General features: G+C 64.5%; 1 protein-coding gene across 2 annotated transcripts in view; it reads right to left on the bottom strand.

Moving 5' to 3' along the window:
- Positions 1 to 14,043, bottom strand: part of RBM19 (RNA binding motif protein 19) — a 157,690-nt gene that overhangs the window by 49,657 nt on the left and 93,990 nt on the right. For both annotated transcript variants that reach the window (XM_040443806.1, XM_040443807.1), the window contains exons 22-23: positions 13,545 to 13,650; positions 920 to 1,040 (exon numbers count right to left, since the gene is read on the bottom strand). In XM_040443806.1, coding sequence (XP_040299740.1) covers positions 920 to 1,040; positions 13,545 to 13,650 — 227 coding nt within the window. The remainder of the gene's footprint in view (positions 1 to 919; positions 1,041 to 13,544; positions 13,651 to 14,043) is intronic.

Here is a 14,043-nt window from a genome sequence, read left to right as displayed (position 1 = left end):
GTTCTTGGGGCTTTCCCTCATCCCCTCCTGACTCCCCGGCAACCTGCTGCAGAAGGTGAGGCCCCTTGTGAGCCAGCCCCCCACGCTCTTCACTTCATCTGTTCCGAACACGCTGGCCCTCCCCGTTTCTCCATGTGCCAAGCTCAAGGTCCCCGCTGCTCAGGCAGCCCTTTTGTGGGCACGAATGTCACCTCTGCAGGAGGCCTTTCCAGACCACCCGCTCAAGCAAGGTGCCGGCCTCTTCCGCTCGGACCCACGGCCCGGCTAGGCCACAGCCACATCACTAGCCCCAGGACACAACGCGGTGAGTAGTTTTGGGGGACGGACTGAGCGATCGGCGAGGACGCGTGATGCCACAAAGGCGTGTGAGCGGTGGCGTCACGACCTGGGACCATCAGGCCCCTGGCAGAGAGTACACGGCCCTCAAACCAAGTAACTGAGCAGAGTCGGGCTAAAAGGCGGCAGGGGGTAGGGGCTTCAGGGGAGGGACCCCCCCCCCCAGCTGGTGGCCGGGACGAGGACAGAAAGTGCCAGGCAGAGAGGGCTATAGATGGGGGGCAGTGCCAGCCGGTCGGCCCGCAGAAACCCGGCAAGAGGGAAAGCGGACGGGGATGATGGGACCGGGAGGTGATAAACGTCCTGACCCCAGTCTCTTCCTCTCCCCAGTTTCCTGCCAGGCCTCTCGATGACCCAGCCCAACCGGAAACCGAAGGGCACGGAGACCAGCGACGCTGTCCACACGGGTCGGCCTCCCGGTGCGGAACGAGGACAGGAGGCTGGGCAGCAGCTCGGGGGACAGCCGGGGGCGGGGGGGGCGCCCAGCACGCACTGGGAGGGAGACGGGGTACCCTGCCACGCGCGGCCCGGCCCGGCCCGGCCAGGGCGAGGGCAGTCCCCTCGGGAGCCCCGGCGCGCTTACCGTGGAAACGCTCGGCCGTCTTCCGCCTCAGGGCTGGCAGGCTCACTTCGGAATCGGCCCACTCCAGCACCAGCCTCCGGCCGTACAGGTGGGTGCTGTGGCACAGGGCGTGGAAGGCTCTCTGGGGGGGGCAAGAGCAGGAAACGGAAGTGTGAGTTAGCTGAGACCCACCCGCCGACGCCCCATCCCGCCCCCCTCTTGCCCGCCACCGCCTCAAGCTCCAAGGCAACGTTCTGGCCCTTGTGACACCTGCTCTCTGGCCGGGGTGTGGGAACTCTTGGCCACTTGATTCGATTAGTGGGTTACGTTCCCAGGGAGAGAGCTGCGAGTGACCGTGCCGTCGATACATCTGCCGTCCGGGCCTGTAATTGGGGCCTGGGCCGGCGCCTTCTTCTTTCTCGTGCCGTGTCCTGCCTGGGGAGGGCCACCCCATTAGCTGGCTCGCCTCCCACCAGGCCGTCAGGGGCACCGCGCGAGACAGCCGAGCCCTGCCTGGCTATGGTGACAGCCAGGCAGGCCCCTCACCGTCGCCTGGTGGCTCTGTCCTTCGCTAACCCCGCGGATTCTGTCCCCCACCTCTCTCTGCTGCCCTTGGCCAGGCCCTCGGGCCCTCAGACGGCCTCCGCCCTCTCGGGCGCCGGCTCCTTCTCCCGGCTTGGCAGCCCCGTTCTTCTCCCAGCCTTCCCCCACTTCTGGTGTTCGTGCTTTATTGAGATACGATATCCACACGTCACCCATCTGAAGCATACGGCGCTGGGTCTCAACAGATTCAGACTTGTGCGGCCGTCACCACGCCAGCTTCACAAGGTTCCCCACCCTCGGCCTTCCGAAGGAAACCCCACCCTCGTGAGCGGCCACGCCACCCCTCGCCCCGGCCCCCGGCCCGCAGCAAGCACCAGTCTGCTCTCCGGCTCTTTGGATCTGCCTGTTCTGGGCGGATACAGACGGAACCACGCAGTACTGGTGAGTTCCGTCCTAAACGGCGCCGGGGCCCAAGCTAAGTGGAGCCTCGCGGGGGGCGGGGCTCTTCCTGAAGCACTCCCGTGGTACATGAGAGGCCACGCGCTTGGCCTCTGGAGCCACCTTGCCCGGGCAGGTGGGCACGCTTCCAGAGACTGGGCGTGTTGATGAATCTCACCGGCCTCGGTTTTCAAATCCATGAAGCGGGAATGTCAACGGCGTGCCAATCTAAGGGTTCTAGAGGAGGCGAGGAGGAGTTTTAACACGGAAGGTACTTCCAACGGCGTGGGGGCACACAGTCAGTGCTCAAGAGAGGCTAGCTCTCCTTGTGGGGGTGCCGTTAACTGCAGGCTTATCGCACCTGCAACTGCCTTCTCTCAGCAGAGGGGCCTCGGGTCAGCAGTGGGTGCGCGTCAGCCCCGGAAGCCACGGTGGCTAACGGTGGGCACCTTTGTCTCTGCTTCTGGGCTGTGGCAGCACCACGAGGCACCAGGAGGGGCCATGGGGCCCGTCCCTCTTGCTTCCTCCGTGCCGCGGGGAGGCAGCGTGTGACCGGGAGGGCTCTGCTCCGGAACCGGTCCGGACTCGGGCCCTCAGCTGCAGCGCGACTGTTACCGGCTGGACCACGTTCTCCCAGACGAGAGCGGTCGGCGTCCAAACCCCTGGGGCCTCAGGTCGTGACCTTGTTTGGAGATCGGGTCTTTGCAGATGTAGTCAAGTTAAGACGAGCGCACACTGGAGAGGACGGGCCCTTTAACCTACCCTGACTGTGTCCTCGGAAGAGACGGCCACGTGGAGACACGGAGACGCACGGTAAGCGCCCTGCGGGGACAGAGGCCACTGAATGCCGCTGTCGCGGGAAGCCAGGGGAGAGCGGTGGGGAACAGACCTCCCTCAAGAGGGACCAAACACTCTTGGCCCCTCGAGTCTGGGGACTCCTGGCCTTGAGAATTGGGAGCCGAGAAATTTCGGTCCGTTGTGTTTCCGCGGTACTTTGCGACGGCAGCCGCGGGGACCTAGGGTGAGCCGAGTGCCCCACGATAGCCTCGGTCTCATCTGGACAACGGGGCCGGGGGTGGGGGGTGGGGGGATGTGTGGGATTACCACGCAGCAAGCCCGTGGGTGGCACACAGCTGACCACCCCCGCACGACCCACCTTGAGGAGCGTGAGCGGGAGGCGGATGGGACACGCATCTTTTTAAAACGAGACACGTGGCCGGATTAAGCAAAAAACAATTTGTTCTCAGATCCGCCTTTCCGAGAAGGGCCAGGTGCAGGCAACTTTTCCTTGCCACCCCCCCCCCCCTTTTTTTTCTCACTTTAATTTAAAAAAACTCTTTCTGACTGCCAGCGGAGCCTCTGCGTTTTTTTCCATGCGGATATAAAAATGCATCTGGACTCCGAGCCGAAATGGCCCATTCAGAGCTTTAAAACACACGCGTGCTCAGCTGGCGCGGCAGAGAAACAGCCTGACTGGGGGAGCCGGGGGTTTGAAGACGGGGGAGAGGAGTCAGTCGGGAGTCTGGTGTGGCGGGTACTCCGGCCCGGCGCCGGGGTCCCTGAGGAGCTGCGGTCCCGGGGACACGGGCGGGAGGGAGCGGCCACGAGGCAGCATCTGGTGGAAGCCGGGAGCCGCGGCGAGGACAGGGGAGCAGAGCCCGGGAGGCGGGCCCAGGAGAGAGGCCCTGACCTTGGCCTCCCTCCCTCTGTGCGGCCATCAGCCTGGCGTTTCCTTCCTGCCCCTGGAGCCCCGTTCCTGTGCCACACAGAGCCCGGAGAGGTCCCCACTCGCCACAGGAGTTGCTAAGAACTCCCTCTCCTGGCCTCCCTCCGACATCAACCCTTCCAAATGCTCATCTCCTCTTTAGAAGGGCTTCTGACGGCAGGAGGGGAGGTGGCACAGCCACTGAGATGGGGGGCTCTGGGCCCGGGCGACTTTGATTCAAATCCCTGCCGCACCACTTACAAGCGAGCTGTGTGAGCTGGGGCAGGCCGCTTAACGTCTCTGGGACGCACTTCCTCGAGAGGCGGCAGCAAAGAACGGATAGGAGTCCGTGGACTGTGAAGTCTAGCACTTACAGCACCACCGTGGGCTGTCATTCCTATTAAGGCTGCCCTCGGTTCCCCTGAGGCCACCGAAGAGCAGGAATAACATCCAGAGGGACACAAAAGCTCTTGTGCGTTTGGCGTCGGGAGTGCAGTGGGTGGCTCCCCCAAAACAGCAGGACCACCCTCCCGAGTTCCAGTCCCTTCTGGTCAATAGGAGACCAGGCCGCTTTCCTCAGTGCCCGCTGCGTTGGTGGTGACAGCGACTCGAGGCTAAGATCGGCCTTGGACAGTCAGTCCGGGCCTCACGGGGCTTTCAGGTGAGCGCAGGGGAAGGCGCTGAGGAACGCGGAAGGTTCCAGGCACAGCAGAAGGGAACTGCGGCCCTGGCCTCTCTGGCCCGGGCCTGCCAGCAGCTTCCTCCCTGGCCTGTGTGCCTCCTGAGACCCACGCTGCCTTCCCCGTGAGAGTTCTGAACCTCGGCTGTGGTTCTGAACCTCAGGGCCTTGTCCATCCTGGGGCGCCCAGGGGTCAGTGCGGTGAGGGTGTCTCGGGAGGAAGCAGGGAGTTACATGTTCCTGGCCGTGTGCTTCTCTCCAAATCCAGCTTCTTTCTGCTGCCTGTTTCCTTCCCTTGGGAGGAAAGGGCCGCCTTCGTCCCATGGATTATGGATCCCCTGGGTTAGAACTCGGAGCCCATGACCACAAGCTACTCATCAGAACGAACATTACTCTCCCGTTTCAACGAAAGGAACACAGAGGCACGGGCCGAGGTCTGCGTGCGCGTCAACCGCCTTCTTGTTTTTCCTTTCAGACTCCGTGCACTCCGTCCCTGGGCCTTTGTAACAACACCCGCCCTGGCCTCGGAAGAGCTCCCTCATCACAGCCGCCTCGGTGGCGGCCCAGCACAGGCCCCGCTCGCCTCACACAGACTGCCACCGGGCACCCTCCCCACGCCCTGCACACGCGGCTTCCATTGCGGCACCTGCCCCGTTAACGTGTGCCGGCCTCTGCGGCTCAGCCTTGAACCTTAGAGGGAAGGCCTCTGTCCCTGCTGCCCCTAGTACAGTGCTCGGGGCAAAGTGTGCTCAGGAGATCGAGTAGCTCCCCCTTCTCCGCAGGGGATACGTTCTAGGACCCCAGTGGGTGCCCGGACCCACAGACGGTACCGAACCCCATCTACGCTGTACTTTTCCTGCACACACACACCTGTGGTGAAGTTTAACTTCTAAATCAGGCGTGTGATGCGGCGTGAGGCCACGCGGCCCGGGGAGGAGGGCCATCTGCTTCCGGGCCACGGTTGATCGTGGGTAACGAACCACAGAAAAGGAAACCGTGGATGGGGGGTGGGGGGGGGGGCTGCTGTATTCACAGAGCCGTATTCAAGTTGGTCCTGGCTAGAGACGGCGGGCTGGCTTAAATAACCTGCCGTGGTCCCTCCACGTCCCTACGATACAGACCATGAAGACGCAGGAGCGAGGAGTATGTCGTCTCCGGCTGCCACGTGCACGGGACGGCCCGCCTTGCGGTTAGGACGAGACCTGGTGCGGACACGCTCTTGGGTCCGGCAACAGGGAGGGGAAGGCCTGCTCCTGACGTGTATGACTCTGGGGCCCTCGGGGACGGGAGCAGGTGCCCAAGCCACCAGGACCCGGGAGACCGCAGATCACCCGCTCGGCTCACCGTGCAACTCTAAGGGTGCGTTCACTTGTCCGGGAGCAGAATGCCATAGAAGGGGGGGCCTCTGCCCTCCGGAGCCACTTCCTGCCATCCTCTGTGGCAACAGGGCTGGCCGCTCCTACTCCTCTATCGGCCCCCACTCTCTGTGCTTTTGCAGGCCACTCCCACGGACCGCGTGACTCGGGCTCTCGCCCTCTGGCTTCCGCGTAGGTGATGCCCGGAGTCCTGGAGGGAGGGAGGAAAGGGGTGGGGGTGCCATTCCCCTGCCCCCTCCCGCCAGGACTACAGCTCCTGCCGGCGGCCCCTCCCCTCTCACCGGTCCCCCAGCCCTACTTATTCCTCCATAAATCTCTCCTAGACCATCGGGGGTGGGGTGTCTGCCGACCCGGGGGGCTGCCTGAAGTGCCTCTGCCTCGACCCAGGGCAGATGGGCCTTGCGCTCCAGACAGCAGGTCCCAGGGCCTGGCCCCGCTCCGAGAGTTGAGGCCCACTGAGGAGAGCTCGGGCAGGGCCGGCTGGGGTGCGGGCTGGCTCCCGCCGTCATCTGGTCCCTGGCTCGGCTGTCCCAGAATCACCCCCCTTTGATCTCTGACCCGAGCCACCAACTGTGGCCCCCGAGAGCCCTAGCCTCGACCGCCTCTTCTGCGTCCCCCCGGAAGGAAATCTGCGAGGGCGGAGCGGGGAGTGACTGTGACCAGGCCTGGCAGCCATCTTTCCAGAACAGGGAAGATGCTGGAAGGCTGCCAGCGTGGCGCTGGCCTGACCTTTCTGCAGCTCTCCCTGGAGACACAACTCCTCTTCGCGGCAACAAAAGTCCACGCGATGCCCTTGGTGGAGCCACCGTCCCAAGGGTGGTGGCTCCCGGGCCAGGCTGAGGACGGGACTCCTGTCTTCGTAAGTCCAGGCACTCATCGGCCCCTCCTGCCCCGTGTCTCGCAGAGGGGAGAGGGCTGCAGCAGGCATCAGATCCACCTGAGCGTGGACAACGCCAGCCTGCGCCAGGCCATCTGTGCCCCCAATGCCTGGAGTAAGCGTGACCTGAGCCAGCCAAGAATGACCACGTGTGCCCAGGGGCACGGGATTGAGCAGAGGGAACGGAGGCCCAGGGCCCTGGCTGGGGCTGGTGGGGGCCAGGCTCCTCCCGTTGGCCGAGATGGCTGAAAACCGGGGGCTGTGCTTCTGGGAGGAGGGCCTGCCGCGCCGGGATGTTCGCTGTCTCTCGGTGCAGCGTCCTGTGCTCTGAGGCACAGAACCGTCCCGTCCCTGCCTTACGGCTCCCACAATCCCAGAAGCAAGCTCTCAGGAGGTTGTGCCAGCTGCTTCGGGCCTCCACGGGGGAGGAGTGGGGTGGCAGCCGGGCCGGGGAGGAGTACTGGGTGATCGGCCGTGGGGCCCCACTCAGCACCTCGGGCCATTTCCAGTTAAGATACCATGGAGCTGAGGACGAGCTTCTAAGAGAAACACCCGGGGCCCCGGTTCTGGGAGGTTGTGCCTCCATCTCTCAGACAAATAGATGTGTCTCCTTCCTTTCCTGCCTTCATCCACTCAGCTCTACCCAATTTAAGTCGACAGTCCCCGGAGGACCCGCCAGGAACCAACGCCACGCGAGGGGACCCAGAGTTGAGGCACCACCTCTGCCCTCTGGAGGGGCGAAAAGAGCCACCGGGAAAGATCCAATGCCGCCAGGTCGCCGACGGTCAGAAACGGTAAGGCAAGGGGGCGGCGTGGGCTGGTAACGGCCCTGGGCTCCAAGTGGGGCCCTGCTGCTTTCTGGCTTTGTGACCGGATGAGGAACTTCCTTGGGTCTCTACTCTGTCAGCTGCAAAATGGGGGCACTTGGACCTCCCGCGGCTGCCGAGAGGAGTAAGTAGGACAGCAACTATTCACTGACCCCAGCGCCCGGGGAACAGGAAGGGCCTGGGTCCTCGCACCTGCTGTTGCCATCGGCAGTGAAGTCACCAGAGGAGCTCCTGGAGGGGAGAAAGGTGTCCCACTCAGCCAGGCTCGTCACCTTTCCCTGGTAATGTGTTCCGAGCGCCTGGTGAATCTGACGTGAGGACACTAGCACCCTAGGTCTTCTCATGTGGGCAGAGGCCCGGAGGGAGGGACAGGCTGAGTCGAGGGGCACCGCATGGCACTGCTTATGCCCTGGTGACGACGAAGGATGCACGCCTGCTAGTCTGAGGAGAGTGTGGCTTGCCCCCACCCCCCCCGGCTTCTCAGCCCAGAAATTTGTTGTTTGAGCCTGAATCCCGGCCTTGAAATGCAAGGCTCAGGATTCAAATACACTCCCCCCCCCCCCCGGCCGGCCCCGGGCCCCAACGATGGGAACTAGGAAAACCTTGCTAACGAAACGCAGGAAAGAACCTGCGTGCGCTTGAGTATGTGCGCGTAGCACGCGTGCCCGAACAGAAAGGCGGGGACCAAAGCCCGGCTCCCTAACGTTTCTGGAGACGAGCAACCTCTACCAGGCTTCAGACCGCAGCAGCCCTGCCCACGGGGCCCGAGCACACCCGGCAGTCGCCCCTTCTTCGGCGCTTTGTGCCACAGCCTGGGCCTAGCCCTGATCTCCGCACTTGCCTCCAGGGCCAGTATCATTTCTGACACGGGGACAGACGAGTCACCTGGGCTTCGGGGACGGGACTCCCCTTCTCAGTGTTCGCGGCCTCCTCGCTCCCAGGGGGCGCTGGCCCCTGCGGACCCTGCTGTGCTCCCACGGGCCCCACGGAAACTGCCCGACTCCCTTCTTACCCTCGATGAAACAAGCGTGTGTTGAGCTCACGCCAGTGATGATCTGACGGCGGTCACCGTTTACGGGGCGGGCAAGATGGCCCGGCCCTGTGCTGGCCCCGCCGGGTGCCGGGCAAGGAGGCGTCCCCGCCTTGAGAGGCTCCGTCTGGCCCCCTCACGGTCCCCCTCTCTCCGCCACAGGTCTGATTTCGGCAGAGCTCTCGAGGCGATAGCACGGGCGGGGCAGGGCCCGGGCCCCGTGTCCATGTCGCACCCCCCCCTCCCCCCAGCACCGTGCAGAAGCGGGAACCGGGAAGGGACGCATTAACCGGTGCGACCCCACAATTAAAGCTGCGGCTGTTTACCACGGTGAGAACAGCTCTGCCTGCCAATGCCAGCCGCCATCACGTCTCCCTACTGCCGGCTCCCCCCAAGTGTTTATTTAAACCAACACATTGCTCTGCTAATTGGATAACATTCCACGTGAAAATAGACCTTTTAAAACAACAGCAGCGGCGGCAAATAAAAACAGCCACAACTGCAAAAGTACAAAGGCACGGCGGGCTCGGGGAGGGGAAATTAAAGGCGCCTGCATGGGGAAAAAAATTAATATTCCGGTTTCCGGGCTGAGAGTCTATCCTTCCCATCCCTTCTCTTCCAGGCTGGCCTTCCTTTCCTCCTGCAGGACCAGCCTGCTCTGCGCAAAGCGGCAGGCGGGGGCAGCTGCTAAACAGAAGCCCGGTGGCTACCGGTGGCCTCTCTGGGGCCAGGCTGCTTCGGGCTCGGGAGGGCTGGACTCGTGCGCTCATGGGCCCGATGCCGGGGCGCTCACTCTTCTGGGCACGCCCCCAAGAGATGTTCCGGCCCCTCCCCCTGAAATGGCTCTAATCGGTGAGTCGTCCTCTCCCCTGGGTGCTGGGGTGGGCAGTGGCGGGCATGCTGAGGACAGGAGGGGCCGGCACTCAGTTCAAGCGAACGAGCAAACGAGGCGGGGAGCGCCCTGGACGCACGGGCTGTGGCAGCCGGTCAGCACGCAGAGTTACCCGGCTCTGCCCAGTTCCGGCTGCATGATCCCGGCTGACCGACGTCACCGCTCTGAGCCTCAGTTTCCAATGCCACCTACCACTCACCTCCTAGAGTCCCGGGAGGACAAGACGTGACAAACGCAAACGCCCAGCAGCCAAAGACAGGCTTCTAGAAATTGACGGTTTTGATCACCGCCAAGATGCTGCCCTTCCGGAAACATCAGGGCCCAGAGAGCCACGGGGGCACCTGAGACAGGGAGACAGCCGTGCACATAAGTGCAGACCCAGGCCACACGGGGAAGACCACTGCATTTGGGATGGCTTGCGTCCTTGACTTCCACTCTTCCCTCGTCAGCCTCTGTCCTGCCCCCTCCACCTCGAGGGAGTAGGTTCTTTGGAAGACATCGCCTCACCACCCCCGGAGTTTTAGGGAACACGAACACTTTCAGAGGGCCTAGGACTCCGAGGGCTGACAAACGACCTAGGAAGGGGGAACGTGCCAGCTCACCGAGGCCGTGATGAGGGTAGACGGGTCTCCTCCAGCTTAGTGCCTTGGCCCCGGGGGCCAGCGCCAGGCTTCGCGGGGATCGGTCCACGGGGCTCTGCAGCGGCTGCACAGACAGAGCTCGGCGGCCGTGCGGAGACCGGGAGGGACTCATGCAAATCTCCTGCCCGATTCCCGGGGCCGCTGCAGGTTGGGACGAGACAGTGCACGTGTGGTGTATATATCACGTACAAAAGCCGGTGCGGTCGGTCGCAGGGGCCTCTGACTATTGTCATCAGTTGCCTGGTTACCCTGAGCTCTGCCACGACAGCCTCTGCGGAGCCTCGTGCTAGGATTCTCTTCACAGTTTGGGGGTGTGCGCTTGCCCCAGAGGGGCCTGACGGATGACAAAGTCCCTGATGATGCACGGGCGGGGTGGAAGGCAGTGTCGTGGAGGAAGGTCGGAGGACTCAGGGTGCAGGGTGCAGGGACGGCGCAGATGGGCAGGCTGCCGAGGGGCTGCCTCGAGGGGCGGACCGGGGCTAATTCTCACCTCGGCCAGCTGGTGAAGGGGGCTGGCTGATGCCGGGGAAGGAGCACGGTCCTGGGAGCCAACGTATCTGGGTCCCGGCCCCCGGCCAGACACTATCAGTTTCTCCACTGCTTCCCAGACTGAACACGGAACGCCCAGCTGTCCGTTACCCTCTCCCTTCTCCCCTGGTACCAACCCCCCCATTTCACCCTCCCCTCCCCTCCTCCTTTCCTCCCATCTGAGCACGGCCCGGGGCCCCCAGGGGAGGCTCTGATGCCAGGTTCCCGCGTGGCCAATGCCAAGAGTGACGCCTTCCATCCCCACGGAGGGTGTCCTGCCGGGCAGTGGGAGTGAACCCCCTCGCGAGGGGTGCAGGTGGGTCAGGCAGGGATCAGTCAAGCTCCGGAAAGGCTTCTGAAGGAGGAGGACTCCTCCTTCCCCGAGTGCTTACGAAAGAGGACGGCCACTTAGGGGGAGCCCGCCAGATGGATGGGGGTGAGGCGCGTCCCCCCGGCACTCCCACCAATTCCTTCTGTGGGAGTAAAGGTCTCGGGTGCTCTCCTCGGCGTCTCCCTGCGACCTCGCACCCCGTCTTCGGACTCACGCCCCCCCCCCCACCCGGCTCAACACGTGCGGCAGTCAGAACCGCGTTCATCGACGTGCAGTGCGCGCAGCCCCCTGGGTCTGTGGCGGGTGCTGGCCGTGCCACTCGGAAGACAATGAGGTTCTCCAGACAGACACGGAGAAGGAGAGGGAGGCACAGCTTCCCCGGGAGGCAAAAAGAGCAACGTCCTGCTGAGTCCACACCGTGTGAGGGCCGGCTCGCACGCTGGCGGGCACGCGGGGCCCCGGTCCTCATGCGCCCAGAGGAAGGGCTGCGGCGGGGACGCAGGAGCCCGGCCGCCGCCTGTGGGAGGCGAGGGGCAGAGGGGCCAACCCGGAGGGGCCGCGGGCTGAGTCCCTGCTGTCCTCGGCCGCCCTTTCTCCTCCTGGAGGCCAGAGCGGAAGGCGGGGAAGGGGACGGAGGGAGAGGAGCCACCTCCGTGGCTCCCCGGGCACCGTGCCGGCCTTCGGAAGTCACGTCTGCGGCCCGGCTCTAGGGCCGAGCGCCGCCCCGTCTACCTGAGGCGCCCCTCCTGCCCCGGCGATCCCGGGGAACGAAACTGCCACTGACCGCGTCCCGGCAACGCGGCCATTGACGCTGGAGGCTGGGAGCCCACGCCGGGTCTGAGCCTCCAGCCCCAGGAGCCACATCGGTTGGGACATCAGCCCCAGCCCTGGAGAGAGGCCGCCGTGTGCAAGGGACACGCCCTCCAGCTGGGGGGCTCCGACACCTTTTCTCTCGGCTCTGTCCTACCCCTCCTCCTTCTGAGAGCATCTCCCTTGTCACCACCGCCACCCTCCTCCTCCCGGGGCCAGCGCCACTCCGAGGACATCGCCCCCACCCAAACCTCACGACAGCTCGGGGAGGAAAATCCTCTCGCCGTCTCGTAAACGTCGCGGAAGCTGAAACACGCAGAACGTGAGTCAGTCGCTTGCCCGAGGTCCCTCGGCAGACAGGGGCAGTGCCAGGGTCCCGACTCAGGCCGTCTGGCTTCAGAGTCTGTGCTCCACCAACGAGCCCCCTCATCAGAGGCCTCTCTTGGGGGTGAGGAGTGAACCCCCTGCTCTTTCTTCCCTGGTCACAATCTCACGCGGGAACCCTGAGAGCAAACAGGCGACCAGAGCTCTGTACCCTCACCGCCCAACCCCCCAGAGGTCCCCCCCCCCCAGCAGGGTTAGGGTTAGGCAGGCTGGGGAGGAAACACTGGCCTGCACTTGCCTTCCCTCTGTCTGGGGTGAAGGCACCCCGGCTCTCGACGGAGCAAGGCCGGTGGGAAGGGGGAAGAAATAACTCACTTGGCTCCAGCACTATGGGCCAGGGTTTCATGCGCGCCGTCAGACGAGGAAACCGAGGCACGGGGCAGGGCTAGGGGAGCCCAGCTGCCGGCAGGAAGGTGCTCCGGACGGCTCCCCTCGTGGCTCCCCTCTGAGTGCATGCGGGTCCCCCCCCCCTCGCCCCCCAGAGGTGCCCGCGTGCCGCACGCAGGGGGTGACGCCGCGGACAGGAGGCAAGGGAAAGGCTGCCAGCCGAGAAGAAAGCAGAGCAGATGTCCGGACAAACGCAGCCACGTGTGGACAAAACAGGCACTTGAGTTCAAGACGCTGAGACAAAGGTGGCTGGCGAGGCTCCCTGAGGTCCCGGGAGGGCCCTCCGTGCCTGCGCGTGTTCCCAGGGCCCACAAAGGCCGCAGCTGTGTCCCCGAGATGTCACCTCCGGCTCCGCCCACTGGGCCTCTGGCAATGGCAGCTCGCTAAAGGCCGACGGGTGTGATTCTAACAAATAACTCTGCTTTTCCCAGGGAGGTCTCATGAGAAGCAGAGGGGGTCCCAGTGTGGGTGAGGCCCGCCCGTCGCTTCCCCCGGACCCTTGACGAGAGGGGAGGCCGACAGAGGGAGAAACGCGCAGGCTCCTGAGGGAGCCCTGGGGATTCAGTGGCCGCGAACACAGCCAGAGCCCCCGACCACACAGCCTCTGCGCTCCCACATCTGCTGCCGGGCTGGGCCCGGCACCCACCCCCGCCGCGCTGCGCCCGGCCCAGGTCACGACGGGCCGCCTTGCTTCAGAAACGAGAGGCGTTCTGCCTCCTAGGAGAATTCTGGAGAATTCTGTACCTGTGCCTCTGCACAGCAGCCCCTGCCTGGGCAGACCTTGCCTGAGGCCCCGGCCGCAAGCGGGAAGATGAGGACAAGACACATGTCCCCGTGGGAGCCTCCTCTCCCAGGGCCGCCCCCCTGGACCCTGCCTTCGGGGGGCGCTCGCAGCCGGGAGCTCTGGCTGCCCTGGGGAGGCCTGGGAAACCCGCTCACTCCCCCACTTTGTATCCCAGGTTCCTGCTTCTGTCACGTGAGCGGGCGAGGGAGGGAGGGAAGGAGGGAGGGGGACACAGGTCTGCCCCCTCCTCCAAACAAAACCCAGGGTCTTGCCTTCCCAGGGAGTTGCACAGATTGGTGGGGTCAGGGAAAGACCAGGAAAACCCCACGGGGCAGGGACATGCCCACATCTGTTAAGGCGTTTCGCTGCTTCTACAAGGGGGCCCTGACGGGGGGGGGGGGGGCACTGCCTCACCTTTGCATCCTGCTTCGTGAGGAAGTCCACAAAGCCGAACCCTCGGTGCGAGCCTGTCCCGCTCATCTTCTTCGGCAAGCGGACGGTCTTCAGCTCCCCGAAGGTGCTAGAGACAGAGGGCAAAGCACAGGAGAGCTAAGAACCGGGGCCCACAAAGGGGCTGGGGTGTGTGCGTGAGGGCAGGACCAGCTTACACTCTCATCCCCTCTGGTTAGAAAAGACAAGTGCTCGCAGGTGCACCCGTGCGCGCACGCACACGCACCGTAAACTGGTGTCGCCTCCCCCACCGGCCGGCTCGCGCTCGGGGCGTGCCTGGCCTTCTCCTTTCCGATCCCGGCCTTCCCGCTGGGCAGGGAGGGATGATGGGGTTGGAGACACGGATGGAGAATTTCCAGTTCCTCTGACAGGCTGGCACCCTCGGCCTCCCTTCGCCTGTGGGGCTGAGGATCCGGCAGGAGGCGCGAGTGGGCTGGGGGAACGGAGCCCCACACAGGCAGGG

This window comes from Herpailurus yagouaroundi, unplaced genomic scaffold, assembly GCF_014898765.1.
Source record: "Herpailurus yagouaroundi ecotype Mexico unplaced genomic scaffold, PumYag 191, whole genome shotgun sequence".
Classification (NCBI taxonomy): Eukaryota; Metazoa; Chordata; class Mammalia; order Carnivora; family Felidae; genus Herpailurus; species Herpailurus yagouaroundi.
The sequence above is the reverse complement of the archived record's forward strand: the minus strand, read 5'-3'. Positions and strand labels throughout refer to the sequence as shown.